Source organism: Podarcis tiliguerta (assembly GCF_965153285.1).
Source record: "Podarcis tiliguerta genome assembly, chromosome: 1".
NCBI lineage: Eukaryota > Metazoa > Chordata > Lepidosauria > Squamata > Lacertidae > Podarcis > Podarcis tiliguerta.
Window position 1 is genome coordinate 31,535,015 of NC_139534.1, and position 15,479 is coordinate 31,550,493.

Genomic DNA, 15,479 nt, shown 5'->3' on the forward strand with positions numbered 1-15,479 from the left:
TACCACCATGCCAAATTTCAACAGGTGATGGTGGTGAGGTCTTTGCAGCTTTACAGAGAGTCCTGCACAAAATGAAATTTGACACTGGGTTAGATCCGGAACCAGCAAGAAAAACGTGTTGTTGAAACATTTATTAGAATTGGGACAGGGCCAATGGGAAATCCTAATCCTGTCAATATTAAATAAGTTCCATCAATTTCAAAGATATAGTTACTATCACTGAAATTAATGATAATGCAAAGCAGTTTACTTTGATAGTTTTCTGAATATTGTTATTAAAAAATGCATAGCATTCCCATATTGCTGGTGTACTAAGGAAACAACACTGGTACCCTCTACTGGTCAGTTTGCATATAACTTAACTGAAGAAGCATTTTGTAGTTCCCACTTTCCAAACACCTACTCAAGCCAAGTCTCTACCATCCAGGGGAAATACTTTTAAGGTAATTTAAATTTTAGGTTAAAAAGAACAGATAACTAACCTAACTTGCAATTGTTATTATGTCTTGCGTAGAAAGGTGAAATGGCATTACCAATATTATCACACACAAACAAAACCTCATTATAACTAGTACTGTGACATTTAATGTTCCTATATTTTGCATCCGTGTGCAAAATTCAATTGATCAGTCAGTAGTGGATTAGTACTGATTGCAAGCATGGAAAAAAAGGAGTTATGCTGAAATAATTAGCACAGCGTACAAAAAGGAGATTTTGCATTTCTGACAGAAGCACCAATAGCTAAAAGATTCCTCGAGAGGAAAGGAGCCAAGCGCATCTGAATAACCTTCCAAGTAGTTTAAGTATTTCCATTAAGTGCCGTTTTAACTTTACACACGGAAACTTAAGCAGGGAGGTTCCAATTGCTTCCGACCGCCTTTTCCCAGCTGGGTGGGACGCGAGGCGTTCGACAGGAGCGTCCCTTGATGACGGAAACCTGTGCCAGTTGAATTTCTGCCTACACTTAAAGACGCAAAAGCTCTGTCGGGATCACAAGACCCCAGAGGCAACATTGGATAAATTCTGCTGTGCATTGGAGGGCTTTTCTTCGTGACCAGCCCCTTCCGCCAGCTGAGGAGGGGGAGAGAGAGAAGTCCCGCCACCCAGTTCCCCTTGCAGAAGTTTGCTGGACCTGCTGCTCTCCTCCCTCCCGCTTCCGAAGCCGGAGCACGAGCCAGGGCTCGCCCACGCCCACCCCAACCCCGGCTTCCCCGCCAGCGGCAGGGAGTGGGTGGCGTCGTCGTCGTCGAGCCCCGAGTGGGCCGGGCTCGGACGGAGCTTGCTTCGCTGCGCCATGGGCGCCCCCTCGAGCGCGCGCTCCTGCCTCCTGAGCGGCCTCCTCCTGGCCGCCGCGCTCCCTTTCCAAGGAGCAGCAGCAGACGGTAAGGAGCGGGCTCCTCCTCCCTCTCTTTTCCCCGCTAGTCCCGGCCGGGCGCGCCAAGTGAATGCGGGGCTGGCAGCGGGGCGAGGGGGTTCCTCTTCTTCGCGGCCTCCGGGTTGCGCTTCCCCGGCTCGCCCGCGCGCCCTCCTCTCCTGCCTGCAGGGCCGTTGCCCAGGGAAGCTCTCCCCGCGCGGGCTCGTCGCGAGAAACGTGGATGACCCCCAAACGCAGGGCTTGCAGCGCGACCTCGGCAGTGGGTAAAGCGGCAAGGACTTGGTGGGGAAACCTGGCTTCAGATTCGGAACTCGCCCATAGACCTCCTTAGGTTTCCCTGAAGCACTTTTTCCATATCATTTAGCTTGGGGGGGGGGGAGTTATTGGGAGACCAGTATGGTGCCCCTAAGCTCATCGGGGCTACAAATAAATAAGGTAAACAAACGCTGTTTAGTTAGAAGAATTTGAATAAATAAAATGCTTATTCCCAATTATGCATTCTCTCTCAAGTGAACATTTGTAGGGTTGTCGCCTGAATCTGAGGCAGGGCAACATGTGACCCACTTTCACATTTGGTTTTTACTTCATGTTGGTAATGCACATTACAAATGGCAATTTACAGAGCAATTTGCTTAGGGTTACCCTAGTTAGCCTTCCTGCCATGGGCAAAGCCAAGAGAGGGCAGCAATAGAAACACTTACCAAACTGAAGTTCTCCCCCCCCCAACAAAAGCTTGCCTCCAAAACAGAACCCTGCCCCCCATGTCCTCTCTGGGGGGGCATCCTTTTTAAAAAATTGGAAAATCCTTTTTTAAAAAAAGGAAATGTCAACAATTTTTTGTGTGATCTAAAAACAACTTTTTGGGGCCCCCTATCAAAAATCCTGGCTAGGCCTATGCTTTCTACTAAATTAAAACCATCAGAAAAATGCAGAAAAGGTCTCCTTTTGAGCAGTCTCAGCTGGAGTCCAACATAGTAGCAACTGCTTTGCTGCAGCTGCACCTGGTGTGAGCTAGAGGAACCAGTGGCCTGGCAGCTTACTGGCTTAAATTATGGCTTATTGTGATTGTGCAAAATTGAAAGCTCCTAGAGAGGAACTCCTCTCTACCCCCCCCCCTTTTTTTTTTGCACCTGCACCGCACTGAGCTATGTCTAGGTTGGACTTAGCATGTCTTCCAAACCTGGGCTCCTAGCTCACCTCACTTACCAGGAGCTGCAGCCAGAATTTGGCTCATATTTTATTAGGTGTAAAGGGATTTCCCAATGGAGAACCATTACTTTCCTGAAGGCTTGGGAACCAGGGTTTCTCATTAAAAAACAACAAGGTATAAAGTATGTATAGCAGATAAAATGTCAAGTTATAATACAAGAGATGAAGTTGTTGGATCAAAATCTCCAAAACACTACACAATTTCTGCCCTTGGCAGCATGATTTCTACTGGATTCTGAAGGATGTAAACTGGACCAAAGGTCCCACAGTCTAGGCCAGGGGTCGGCAAAGTTTTGTGGCTTGGGCCGGTTCACAGTCCTGCAGACGCCACGGTGGGCTGGAGTGCGTACACATGCACAAACGCTGTTTCCAGCACTCCTTCCGGCACATAAGGCGTACGCAGCTTCCCATTGGCTGCAGGAGCTTCCTGCAGCCAATGGGAAGGCGGCCAGCATCACGGAAGGCGGTCCCCACTCTGCTCCGCGCCAGTTTAGCGTGGCGCACAGGAGCTAACCGAGTGAGCGGCGGGGGTCCATAGGCCGGATAAATGACCCCCATGGGCCGCTTGTGGCCCATGGGCCTTAGGTTGCCAACCCCTGGTCTAGGCAATGGTTTCTGCCTTTGTGGGGTATAAAAGGTAAAGGTACCCCTGCCCGTACGGGCCAGTCTTGACAGACTCTAGGGTTGTGCGCCCATCTCACTCAAGAGGCCGGGGGCCAGCACTGTCCGAAGACACTTCCAGGTCACGTGGCCAGCGTGACATCGCTGCTCTGGCGAGCCAGAGCCGCACACGGAAACGCCGTTTACCTTCCTGCTAGTAAGCGGTCCCTATTTATCTATTTGCACCCGGGAGTGCTTTCGAACTGCTAGGTTGGCAGGCGCTGGGACCAAACAACGGGAGGGCACCCCGCCGCGGGGATTCGAACCGCCGACCTTTCGATCGGCAAGCCCTAGGCGGTGAGGCTTTAACCCACAGCGCCACCTGCGTCCTTGTGGAGTATAGCCCCCTGTAAAAAGAGGGGAGGATGTCCAGCCATCAAATGTATTAAAATATATTTGTAAGTGTGTTCTAGTTTTAAGTTTTGCTTTACATTTTAGTATGAGCATGAACTGGAGAACCTGTAATTTAATATAATACATTTTAATTCAGAAAACTGTTTCAAAACGTATTTTAGAGACCTGTTCTCTTTAGGACAGATTCCCTCAACAACTCTGTATTGCTGGTTGGTCAGGATGAGGGAGGGATTGTATTTGGTTTATCTGTCCAGAGCTGAATGAAGGGGGGGAGGAAGAGGGAAGAGGTTTTGCCAGAATGAGATAATACATACCAAGATATATCATGTGACCCACAAGCTTTTAAGGCTCCATCATCACAGGAAACAAATCAGACAGTGGGCAAATTAATTTCCTGTTTTCTCCATAAGGAGATTAAAAAGACTTGCATTACTCTGGGTAGTTGTTTGTTTGAAGTCCATTTGGCTAGTGCACAGATGTTGAGAAAACATGAGTCAAAGTAAACAAAACCTCCAGGCTCATGGCCTGAAAAGAAACACTTTCTTTTTCTGTTTCTCCCTATTTTGGTTGTTGAGAGCTATTTCAAGAATCATATAGACATTAATTCCTATATCCACTGCTAAAATTATTTGGATGTGTAGGTGTGAGGGTGTGTGTGATCCTGGTTACATTGTGAAGCTATCTATATGTGTAGATATACTGTGACACTCTTCAGGATCAGAGCTTAATTGTTGAAATGCTTAGCAACAAGGGAAAATTCATTGACCACAGGGGTGGGCCAAAAAAAAGGTAGGCCACAGGATTAGATGCAGTAGATCTGTCAGTGTTTTCTACTGTTATTTTCTGAAGTGAGGTGTTAAGACTGCTTGGCTTGTAGCAACTGGGATGCAGATTGGTCAGCTAAGGCTGCTAGCCTTACTTACCCAGGAAGCGATTTGATAGGACTTGCTTCTGAGCACACATGGTTGGGATTAAACTCTGAAGTCTGTTGCCCAAATACTGCAGCGGGTAATTGACTCTACCTTCTGAGAAGACAACACTTTGTCCCTGGCTCTGCACCACTCTATTCCAGCAAAAAAGAAAAAAAGGTCCGGGAAAAAGAAAAAAAAGCTAGCAGATTCTGCAAGATCCTCATCCCTGAATTAGGGCATTTTTTTGTTTAGCATTTTGAAGTGGGAAGACCATGGCTAAAAGGAGAACAATGCATCCACTGGCAGGTGCACCCATCTAATATATATGTAGCCTTGTTAAGCAGTGGAGAGAGTCACTCTAATTTGAAAAAAAGAAGTGTGTCGAATACAAGTGCTTACTGTTATATGTGGACAGTTATTTGAAATAATAGTTAATTTTTTTCAAACTTAAAGAATGGATTTCTCACTCCCCAGCACTGTAATGTATACCTTTCATTTGTTTTGTCTTTTTCGGCATCCTTTAGGGATTAACAAAAAACAGCTGGAGCATAGGGCTGGAGAACGTAGATCTCTTGCATTATGCTGACTCCCTCAAGTTTTGCAGCAGGCTATCATATTCCATGCACGTTCTGGACTTTCTCTGCTTGGAAGAGTTTTATGAAATTGAGCTTAGATGTATGGGGAAGAGCTGAAAAGTCCCAGATTCAGGCCTTGGCATCTCCAGAAGCAGCTGGTCAAGAGTCTTGTCTAAAACCTTGGAGAGCTGCTGCCAGCAGTCTTCCTGTGTTTCTTTGAAACTTTATGAACCAGAGACTTTTGTACCATCAAAACTGTTCAACCAACAGCTATTGTTTTTCTGACGCTTGGGTAGTTTCCCTTATCTCATGTGTGTTGCTCCATCCATCCTCCTAGGGTCTTGTACAGGGACCACATAACCCAGTCTCAGCCCACCTACCTTCACACATTACTACGCATCCAATGGAAAGGAGAGTTTATCACTATATTTTAGCACATTGCAGAAAGCCAGCCTCCGCTGTCTTTAGGAAGCAGGATGAGCGCTGGCATAAAGGAAGCATTTCTTGTCGTGGCAAGGAACGTTTAAGAAAAAACAAGCCCAAGACAAAAGCTACAAAGTTTTATTTCCAGAATACATACTGCATTTTTAACATGGTTACATGAAATCAAAGGAGTGTTGGCGGTTTGGCTGCATCTTGCCATATGTAACTGGACATGTTATTTTTAAAATCGTTGTGGTATTTCCAGTTCTTTCTTTTCAAAATGAAAGTATATAAAGTATGCCATCTGTTTGTTGCCCTAGACATATGGTACCCATATTTGTTTTTTCCCCGCGGAAGAGGTGAAGTAGATTCTTTGGTCAGTGAGTATTTCTGTAACTATAAATAAACAATGTTTTATAGTTGAAAGCAGGGCTTTGGTGTTAGCCTACACTTTAAATGAATATCTGTTATAACTTCTGTTAGATGGCTGTCTGTTTTCTTGATTGTAGGCAAAACACAAAGATTTTAAACTGCTGCTTCTGTCTTCAATTATTTTGATGGAGAGAGAGAGCTCTGTAGAGCTTACAGTATTAACTCCTTTTTTTGGCCATGTTATCCAATTTTTCGTACAGGTAGGCCCATTATAATTAATAGGTTTAAGTCTATTGATTTCTATGGGTCTACTCTAAATATGACTTAGTTGTATATCACCCACATATATAAAGTTATAGACAGAGGTTTTTAGTGGAGATTAATGGAAACTTGATTCAACCATGGGTTTTGTACTCTTCTCATCCTATGGAAATCACTGGAAAATCCAGCCTAGGGTGGATTATATCATAAAGCGACCACAGCTTATATCCATAAAGTTTTGAAAGACTTCTTCCACACACGGTGTTTGGGTTTCAGCAAGCCAGTGGTAACCCACATATATGAGATGTGCAGGCTGCCAGTAGTTAGGAACGATAGTAAGAAATGTTACATTGGATGTGTTGCATTCTTACTTGCTTTGCCATCTATAAAACAGAAATAAGGTGAACAATGCATATAGTTATGGGTCTATATGTTGCTAGTCTGTTGTATAGAAAAAGTTGTTCAGATCAAGACTAATTGACACTAATTGTTCTCTTGCAGAGCTGAACTGATTTTAGGATCCTCCCTCCCCCTCTTTTTGTACTTCTTTCCCCTTGCAAAATGTTCCAAAAGCAAATTTTATTTGTGCCCTTGGAAGAGAAGGAATAACAAACACAAAATGTACTTAGTTCCTTTTAAACTGTTCTTTGTGGTTTTGAACACGGACAAGCAATTTTTCATCTTAAACAGAGCTGAAAGTGCCTCTGCAGTACAAACCCGCTAATGTTTTTTGCAAGGCAACAGTTTCTGTAAATCTTCTTCTGCGCCAAACCTTTTTAGGCATTACAAATATAGGCTATCCATATATAAAATTTTAAAATATATACAAATATACAGCCATGTAAAACATGTAATAATAAGGATTTTCATTGGAGTTTCTTCCCGCTAAATAGTGCCATTCACCACTCTTAAGAGAAACAAAAACTCAGCCACCTTTGCAGTTACTTCCAGGTTAATGTCAGACAGATAAAATCTGATATTTTCATTGTGCCGTGATGTAAATAACAAGTTCTGTTTCCAGCAGGCATATCTGACTTCACACCAAGCAAGTACGTAGTTATAATAACTAAAGCAAAGAAGAAAAACCTTTACTGCTGATTGGCATTCTTTCTCGCTTTCTTTTTAAAGAAAAGCACATATATTGAGTCATTTTTATTTCATTATCCCTGACCATTGGGACCAGAGGGGATTCTGAGCTAACATCTGGAAAGCTATGGGTTTTTCATACCTGGCTTTAAAATATTCCACCCTATTTCACAAACACTCAGCGCGGTAGTAAAATAATTAGGGCTGTTGCTATTTTCATATATATATATATATATATATATATATATATATATATATATATAGTTGTTTTATCATGGATTTAGTGGGTTGATTAAATCAGCATATACTTTCCATCTCCCTCCCCCCCCCCAAAAAAAACAGTTGGGGAAGATGCCACCACCACTATGGGACCTCAATCCTTATTGAGCTTTTTCTTAGGGTTCCCACCCACTTTGGTGTTTTCACCTAAATATGTAAATTTCGTACTTTGGCAAACCTGAAGTTTTCCCCAAACCTGCTGATACTTCTGCCTTGTTCAAAGATGTCCCTGTTGTAAGTGCATATGCAAAGGCTTTCACAGCCTGAGCATGAGATATAGAGGAAATTCATCAAATGCTGCTTGACTTTTCCTGTCTTTCCTTATACTTCTAGTACAAGGAGGAGCACGCCAGTTTAGCTCTGATCAACTTACTGCGATTTTTTTATGCCGGTTAATTAGCAGTGGCCTTTGCAATATAGGTGGTGCTATAACTGTCCAGGAAAACACTTTGGATGAGACAAGACTTAGAGGAGAAAGCCTTGAATTAATAATAAGGCTGTTCCAAGTAATCTAGAGCCTACCTAAAGATGATGATGGAGATCTACAGCTAGATATCTTGCTTCTAAGCTTCTTAGCAAATAGAAGCTTCTACCAGAAGTGATCACTGCATGATCACTGCAGATGGTGACAGCAGTCATGAAATTAAAAGACGCCTGCTTCTTGGGAGAAAAGCAATGACAAACCTAGACAGCATCTTAAAAAGCAGAGACATCACCTTGCAAACAAAGGCCCGTATAGTTAAAGCTATGGCTTTCCCAGTAGTGATGTATGGAAGTGAGAGCTGGGCCATAAAGAAGGCTGATAGCCGAAGAATTGATGCTTTTGAATTATGGGGCTGGAAGAGACTCTTGAGAGTCCCATGGACTGCAAGAAGATCAAACACATCTATTCTGAAGGAAATCAGCCCTGAGTGCTCACTGGAAGGACAGATCGTGAAGCTGAGGCTCTAATACTTTGGCCACCTCATGAAAAGACTCCCTGGAAAAGACCCTGATGTTGGGAAAGATGGAGGGCACAAGGAGAAGGGGACGACAGAGGACGAGATGGTTGGACATTGTTCTCGAGGCTACTAGCATGAGTTTGACCAAACTGCGGGAGGCAGTGGAAGACAGGAGTGCCTGACGTGCTCTGGTCCATGGGGTCACGAGGAGTCGGACACGCATGACTAAACAACAACCAGAAGTGGGGGATTTGGGTAGGAACTGTGGTGCTAAGAGAGGATAGGTTAAAATTTTCCCCAGTACCATTTTACCCATGAAAAGCTCTCTTTGCTTCCATGAGCTGCAACTCCCCCCCCCCCCCCATTGCAAGTATCCTCTAAAGAGGCAAATAGCCAGCGGGGGTTGATTTTTCCTTATAAAAAAGTGCTGGGGAAAATTATGGAAATGTCCAGATCCAACTCAGGGTCCCTCCCAGTTGTTGTTCTCTAACTTTTAAAGTTAACAAGTGATCTAGTTTGGCCCTAGTGCACAGGTCTGATCACAAATCCCACCGACTTTGCACTGGATTTAGTTGTGGCTCACGTATGCTGGGTTACAACCATTGCATGGTGTTACTTTTCTACAAACATCTGGAGCACTGCTTGTATTATATATTTTTTTTAAAGTTTAGTGAAGTGCCCAGGACACCATGTTGTTGGGAGCAGCTTCAGAAATAGAACTGTTATAGCAGAAATGGCAGTGTGTAGTAGTTCTACTGTATGGCACAGCACAGATGAAATGGGGGTGGGAAGTGTAGGCTGGAAGATAAGGCTCTAAGATGAGTTTTCTGCCATCTATAGCCCAGGTGTCATCCTTCCTGCATTATTGCACTCAGTGGTTTGCTAAACTGCTTGAGTTGTCCCCAACAAGCCTTCTCCAGTTATGAATCCTGGTGTACATTAAGATCTTCCTTGGAACTCCTGTTCCATGTGCTCTCATCATCTGAATGGTGGGTGGTCACTAGAGGTCCAGCCTGTTCCACACTAGCACCCAAACCCTGGAACTCTCTCTGGGGAGATTCCCCTTGTCCCTTTCTGGTTAACTATCAGGTGTTTTGCAAAGGTGGTATTTTCTGAGAGGGCCTCTGGGATCTTCTGGTGTCTTGTCTTTTTACTGCCATGGATAGTTTTCCTGCTCTAAAGCTTCTTTTGAATACGGAGTTTGTCTAAACAATTTTGTTACAGTTTTAAGTACAGTGGTACCTCAGGTTAAGTACTTAATTCGTTCCGGAGGTCCGTACTTAACCTGAAACTTTTCTTAACCTGAAGCACCACTTTAGCTAATGGGGCCTCCTCCTGCTGCTGCTGCGCCGCCGGAGCACGATTTCTCATCCTGAAGTGAAGTTCTTAACCTGAAGCACTATTTCTGGGTTAGCGGAGTCTGTAACCTGAAGTGTATGTAACCTGAGGTACCACTGTGTGAATTTTTTTATCAAAAGGCAGGATGCAAATATACAGGAAACTAATTGTGACCGTTGTCTTCCCTAGTTGCATGTCCCTCTGCTGCTTGGCTTTCTTTTGGAAGGAGCTGCTATGCTTTACTTGAAGGAACGTTGGAGACTCTCGATGATACCAGGGAGGTCTGCAAGGGGAATGGTAATACAACTAATCCCTCTCCAGTCCCTTTTTGAGTCACAAATGAGATACGTAGGCTGTGGCTATGCTTGAGGGCTGCGTTGTTCTAGGTACATTATTTTTTGTAATTATTATATCTGTGACAGTAAGAGTGATTGTAGATCAAGGGAGACTAGCCTAAGGCCCTTCAGATGCTATTGGGAGTGTTCAAAGCATCTCACACATTTTATCCTCCCAACAGCTCTGTGAAGGGTTATTGGGCTGTGGTTTTATATTTTGATTTTATTCTGTGAACCACCCTGAGACCTGAAGGTATAGGGTGGCACATAAATTCAATCAATAAATAAAATAAGGCAGGGATGGGAAACCTGTGGCCCAGCAGTATAACCAGTAGTCAGGGATGCTCGGGGTTATAATGCAGCAACCTCTAGAGGCCCATAGTTAGTCGGCCATCGGAGATAGAATGTTACTCTGATCAGAGCAGCAGCTTTTCATGCAGTACAGTGTTATCAGTATTTCATCCTGTTTGATGCTTCAGTGGCTGCTCTGATTTAATTTGCCCAGACCGGAGTTTCTGGTAATCTACCACGTCCAGACTCCTGCAAATTTACTTCAACAGGCTTTTAATTGGGCTCTTGACCATATCCGGAGGGGAAAGGAGGGGAGCAGTTTGCTATTTCATTGTTAGCCCAGTCTTTTTAAAGCCTTTTTTTTTTTTTTTTTTTTTTTACATTCTGGGAATGATTTCCACTTGGGATCGTGTGCCACACATGCTTCTGTATGTCGCAGCAGACACTCTGGCATATTTGGGGCCACAGACACAGTTAACTTGGGTGGTTGGGCTTGTTTGTCTTTCATGAAACGGGGGGGGGGGGTACACAAAACCTAATAGTACTTGAGCATAAGAAAAGGTCACATATGAGCACTCTTTCTGTTCGGTCTATTTTAGACTAAGATCTGACAAAGCGCTGGGATTTGATTTTTGGTGTTTGTTTGTTTCCCACCCACCCCTTCAAATGCAGCATCTGGAGCTGACATTATAAGCATAAATAACAAAGAGGAGAATAGCTTTATTCGGAGTACATTCTGCACCCATTGGCATGGTCCGGAATACATATCATTGGGCATGTTTTTTGATACAGATGGTAAGTGAACTGAAATCTCAAAAGAAATCTTACCTTGGGTTTAATTTTGATCGTATAATCAAGCACAGGGGTCGGCAAGGTTTATCTTGCCTGGGCCAGATTGGTGTACGTGCGTGAGCATACACACGTGTCCGTGATTTCCAGCATCTGCACAGACACAATTTCTGGTGCTGCAGAAGCGAGTCCCCATGCTGCGCTGCACCGGTTTAACGCAGCATGCAGGTGGCTCAGTTCGGGGGCAGCTCATGGGCCGGTCCAACAACCTCCGTGGGCTCCTTCCAGCCCATGGGCCTTAGCTTGCTGACCCCTGATCAAGCAACTAAAGAACAATCCTAAGTAAGTTCCAGTGATCTCAATAGAGCTTCCCTTTGAGGTGGCAGAGGACACTTTGTGGTGGTGGAGGGTTTGTGCTTGTGTTTGTTTTATTGCAAGATGTTGTTACTATTAGACCATGTTCAGATGTTACCAGTCAACCACGTATTACCTTTAGCAGTACGAAGTCGATATGAGACTTGCTCTTCCCCCTCCTCTTGCAGGACAAGGACTGTAGCAGATTTTCATTTCACTTTCCAGAAGGCCTGGCATGTTTGTTACCCATGAAACTAAGATCATAGCATAAAACAAACTCTGGTTAATTATAAAAGTTCTCTTCATAACTCCTGCTTTTGAAGCTAACTTTAGAAACTGACTAGAGTTTCTTTAAACCAGGATCTTTGCTTCTGGAAAGTGAAATTAAACTCCCACCCACACAGGAGGTGAACACAAGGCAGAGGCTTCTTCCTACACACACAAACCAGCCTTAATGTTATAGGACTTTAAAACTTGAATTTTATTTTGTTGCAGAGAACGTTTTCAAATGGTACGATCAATCCAAAGTGAATTTTACAAACTGGATAGAGGAGGAAAGTAATGAGGAGCTAATAAACACCTGTGCTGTTATGCAGACATCATCAGGCCGATGGAAAAAAGCAGCCTGTGAGCACCTTCCACTGACAGAAGTCCTTTGTGAAACCTCCAGTATGTAATACCCACACTATTTGTTATACTATAAATGGTTTCTTAATGCTAGATTTCAGAGTTCAGAGATTTGCACGGAATTGTCTTGGGAGCAATTAGCACTGCTACGGGTAAGAATTTTACTTTAAGAGCATCTTCTAAACATCTTCCCTTTAGTCTTAAGAGATCAGCTACACAAAATTTTGCAAGATTGCTCAAGGAGGGTTAACTTTTGGGAAACTGTTTTTGTGAATACCCCTATAAAAAGCATACCAGTACTAGCATTGCTTTTGACTAGTTATGGAAGATTCTTGGAAAGGCGATGTTGTTGGTTTGGTTCCTGCTTCCAGCTTTTATCACATTGGAACCGAAGGACAAGACTTCATTTCTTAACATCACAGAAGTCTTAATTAACTGGAGCAGTCATTTCTGCACAATAAAGGATTCTGCTCATTTTCTGTCCCTTCCACATGAACATGAAGATCTGGTGTTTCAGCACCTTATACAGAAATGAGCTTCTCATATGCATACAGTGCACAACATTCTTTAATGCAAGTGAATAGGAAAGGTTACTGGGATTGGGGCCTGAAGAGCATAGAATGCTGTGTTCAAGATTCAGGATGTTAGAAATGTCAGTTATTACAGTGAAAGCAAATTGCTGCTTTTAAGATGAACACATATTAACACCTTTCATTTTCTTTTGCATGTATGTTTGCAGTTCCTTATGAAAAGAAGTATTTACCGGGTGAGTTATCTTTTGGTTGCCCCCCCCCCCAAAAAATTTAGTTGTTGAGCTTTGAAAAGAGAGCATTTTCTCTTGGTTATTCAGAGCTATTGCGCTTTGTAATTGAATAAGGAAACTACAGCATTCACACTTACCCTGTGATCTGTGTACATATTCAAGTGGTTAATGTCATGGTTGTTATTTGTTATTATTATATCAGTATTTCAGGCCCATTTACAATGGTACCTCAGGTTAAGTACTTAATTCGTTCCAGAGGTCTGTACTTAACCTGAAACTGTTCTTAACCTGAAGCACCACTTTAGCTAATGGGGCCTCCTGCTGCTGCCGCGTCGCCGGAGCCCGATTTCTGTTCTCATCCTGAAGCAAAGTTCTTAACCTGAAGCACTATTTCTGGGCTAGCGGAGTCTGTAACCTGAAGCGTATGTAACCTGAGGTACCACTGTAATTTGGTTACAAGCAAGTAGCAAATGACACCCAGAGTTCTGCATTGTTACCCAGTAGTTTTACCCTGATTTGGTGTCACATAAGCTTTTTTAGAAAAGAGATTGTATATAGACATGCTTGTCACTAGTGGATACTACTCTGTAGAACACCAGCAGCTTTGGGAATAAAGTGCCATATAGAACAATACGTGAAAGCAAAGAGGTGACGAAGTTTGTTTTGTGGGTATGCTATGATAAATGTTATCTGATGTTGTGTATAGTGAAAAATGTGAGAATGTTGTCCACCGAGCTACCTTTGTGTTCCATGGTAACTTGTAGAAAAGGAGCTATTTTCTAAATAGTTGCAAACTGGTAATTAGATCCAAGCAAAGAGGCAATCACTACTATTAGTGTGCCAAGTGTGATAGCAGATAAACATTAGGTGTAGTGTAGAAAGAATGTACATAATTTGACTACATCCCATTGACGGAATCCCTGTATCGTTTCAGATGAAACCGCTTGGACAGCTACCTTAGTCATAACTTCAACAGTAATTGTGGCAGTGTCTGCAGCATTTCTCTGGTACCTATATCAAAGGAGGGTTTCTTCTGGAACAGGATGTACAGCATACAGTTCCACCACTCAAGTGCCAAGCAGTGATGAAGTGGTTCTTGTAGAAGAAGAAAATGAATATACTGCCTAAACTGTATTTATTTATAACATAATTACAGAAAGAACAGTGGCTCCCAAGAAATATACCTCAAGGAAAAGACAGTCTGACATTATTCCACATGAAGATGAACGACCTTCAATGGTAAATTAAATTGCTCTTACGCACAGGAAGTAAATTTCCATCCATGCAACTGTTGTACCATTTTCACAAACTGCACTTTCATTCAATTGTGTTTTTCACTATGCAAAAAGGCCTTGGCACAAATTGAACTACCAGTTTGGTTGCGGGAGCGGTTAAGGCTGGCTAGAGGAGAAACAGCAGCAGATACAGTTCAGCCAAAGTTAAGCACTTCCACAATTGCTTAATATCTGCAACTGCCGGCCTTCACAGTGTTTAGCTTTGGCTAGGTAATATAATGGAGGAAAGGACAGCTGTACATAGAAACCTGCCATTCGTCCAGAAGTAAGTGGTCTCCTACAGCCAGAGATTCACCTCTATCACTCTCACCTTAAGCTATTGTGCTAAACTTTGAAGATTATGTTGTGCCTGAAGAACTTTTAAAAGCCCACACCTGAAGCCCTTATTTACATTAACAAATGGCATCGAGAAACAAATGACAAACCACAATTATACATTTTTCAATTGTTTCTGAAATCAGAATTCCACTTGTAGATTGGAACCATCTGCAGAAAAGGTAGGTTTTGTTATTATAAGTTTCACCATAATACTAGGGGTGGTCCTGTTGTCAAGTCTAAGATGTTATTTCACAAAGCCTCCACAAAAGTTTCTTGGAGCATGTAGTAACTCCATCCTTCATACCTTTAATCATGAGGCCATGCCAAATGTTTTTTAAAAATTGGTCTTCCAAGCTGAAATGTTGCATACTGTAGCTATCTGACAAAACCCCGTACCTGAATGCCAACTCCTCCTATATTAACACAGTGGTGGGGAAAATCATGCATGTGTACATGTCTTTATATTTTTATGTGTATAATTCTGATATAAATAAATATCTAGTTATATGAATTCTTTTTGAGAATGACAGATGGAAGGCAGAACCCTCTTACACCATTTGTTTTAACACTATCAACTTGCCATTGGTCCCAAAGGAATCCTTCAAAATACTAGCAAAGAAACCCAAACAAAAATTTGACTCTAAATTACTCCAGTATGAAATAAACATGTATTTTCTTGGTGCCATATTCCAAAAAGTGTTATTGGGGTTGTTGTTGTTTTTCTTAAAGTGTTAAACAAAACCTGACATTAATTAGGAAAACTTCACTGTGCTATCAGGAAGCCCTGGAAAAACAAAACAAAGATGCCTAGGAGGAATATGGTGCTTATAGTAAATAAAAGAGAATTTGTTTTTTACAAAAGAGCATTGCAAATATTAAATCAGTATTGCAGGTTTGAGCACTTTAAGCATCTTAATTCAGGT

At 42.7% G+C, this 15,479-nt stretch overlaps 1 protein-coding gene across 1 annotated transcript; it reads left to right on the forward strand.

The window, feature by feature from the left end:
- Nucleotides 1-890: 890 nt before the first annotated feature.
- CD302 (CD302 molecule) lies at nucleotides 891-15,067 on the forward strand. The gene is made up of 6 exons (XM_083413776.1): nucleotides 891-1,382; nucleotides 9,974-10,081; nucleotides 11,083-11,205; nucleotides 12,049-12,222; nucleotides 12,920-12,946; nucleotides 13,878-15,067. Exons 1-6 carry the CDS (start codon nucleotides 1,295-1,297, stop codon nucleotides 14,069-14,071), a joined length of 714 nt encoding a protein of 237 aa, XP_083269902.1. The 5' UTR covers nucleotides 891-1,294; the 3' UTR covers nucleotides 14,072-15,067.
- The last annotated feature ends 412 nt before the right edge of the window (nucleotides 15,068-15,479 follow it).

Coding starts and splice junctions, on each gene's coding strand:
- CD302 (XM_083413776.1), top strand. CDS start 1,295: ATGGGCGCCCCCTCGAGCGCGCGCTCCTGCCTCCTGAGCGGCCTCCTC. Junction 1,383..9,973: donor CCAAGGAGCAGCAGCAGACG/GTAAGGAGCGGG, acceptor TGTCTTCCCTAG/TTGCATGTCCCTCTGCTGCT. Junction 10,082..11,082: donor GGAGGTCTGCAAGGGGAATG/GTAATACAACTA, acceptor CTTCAAATGCAG/CATCTGGAGCTGACATTATA.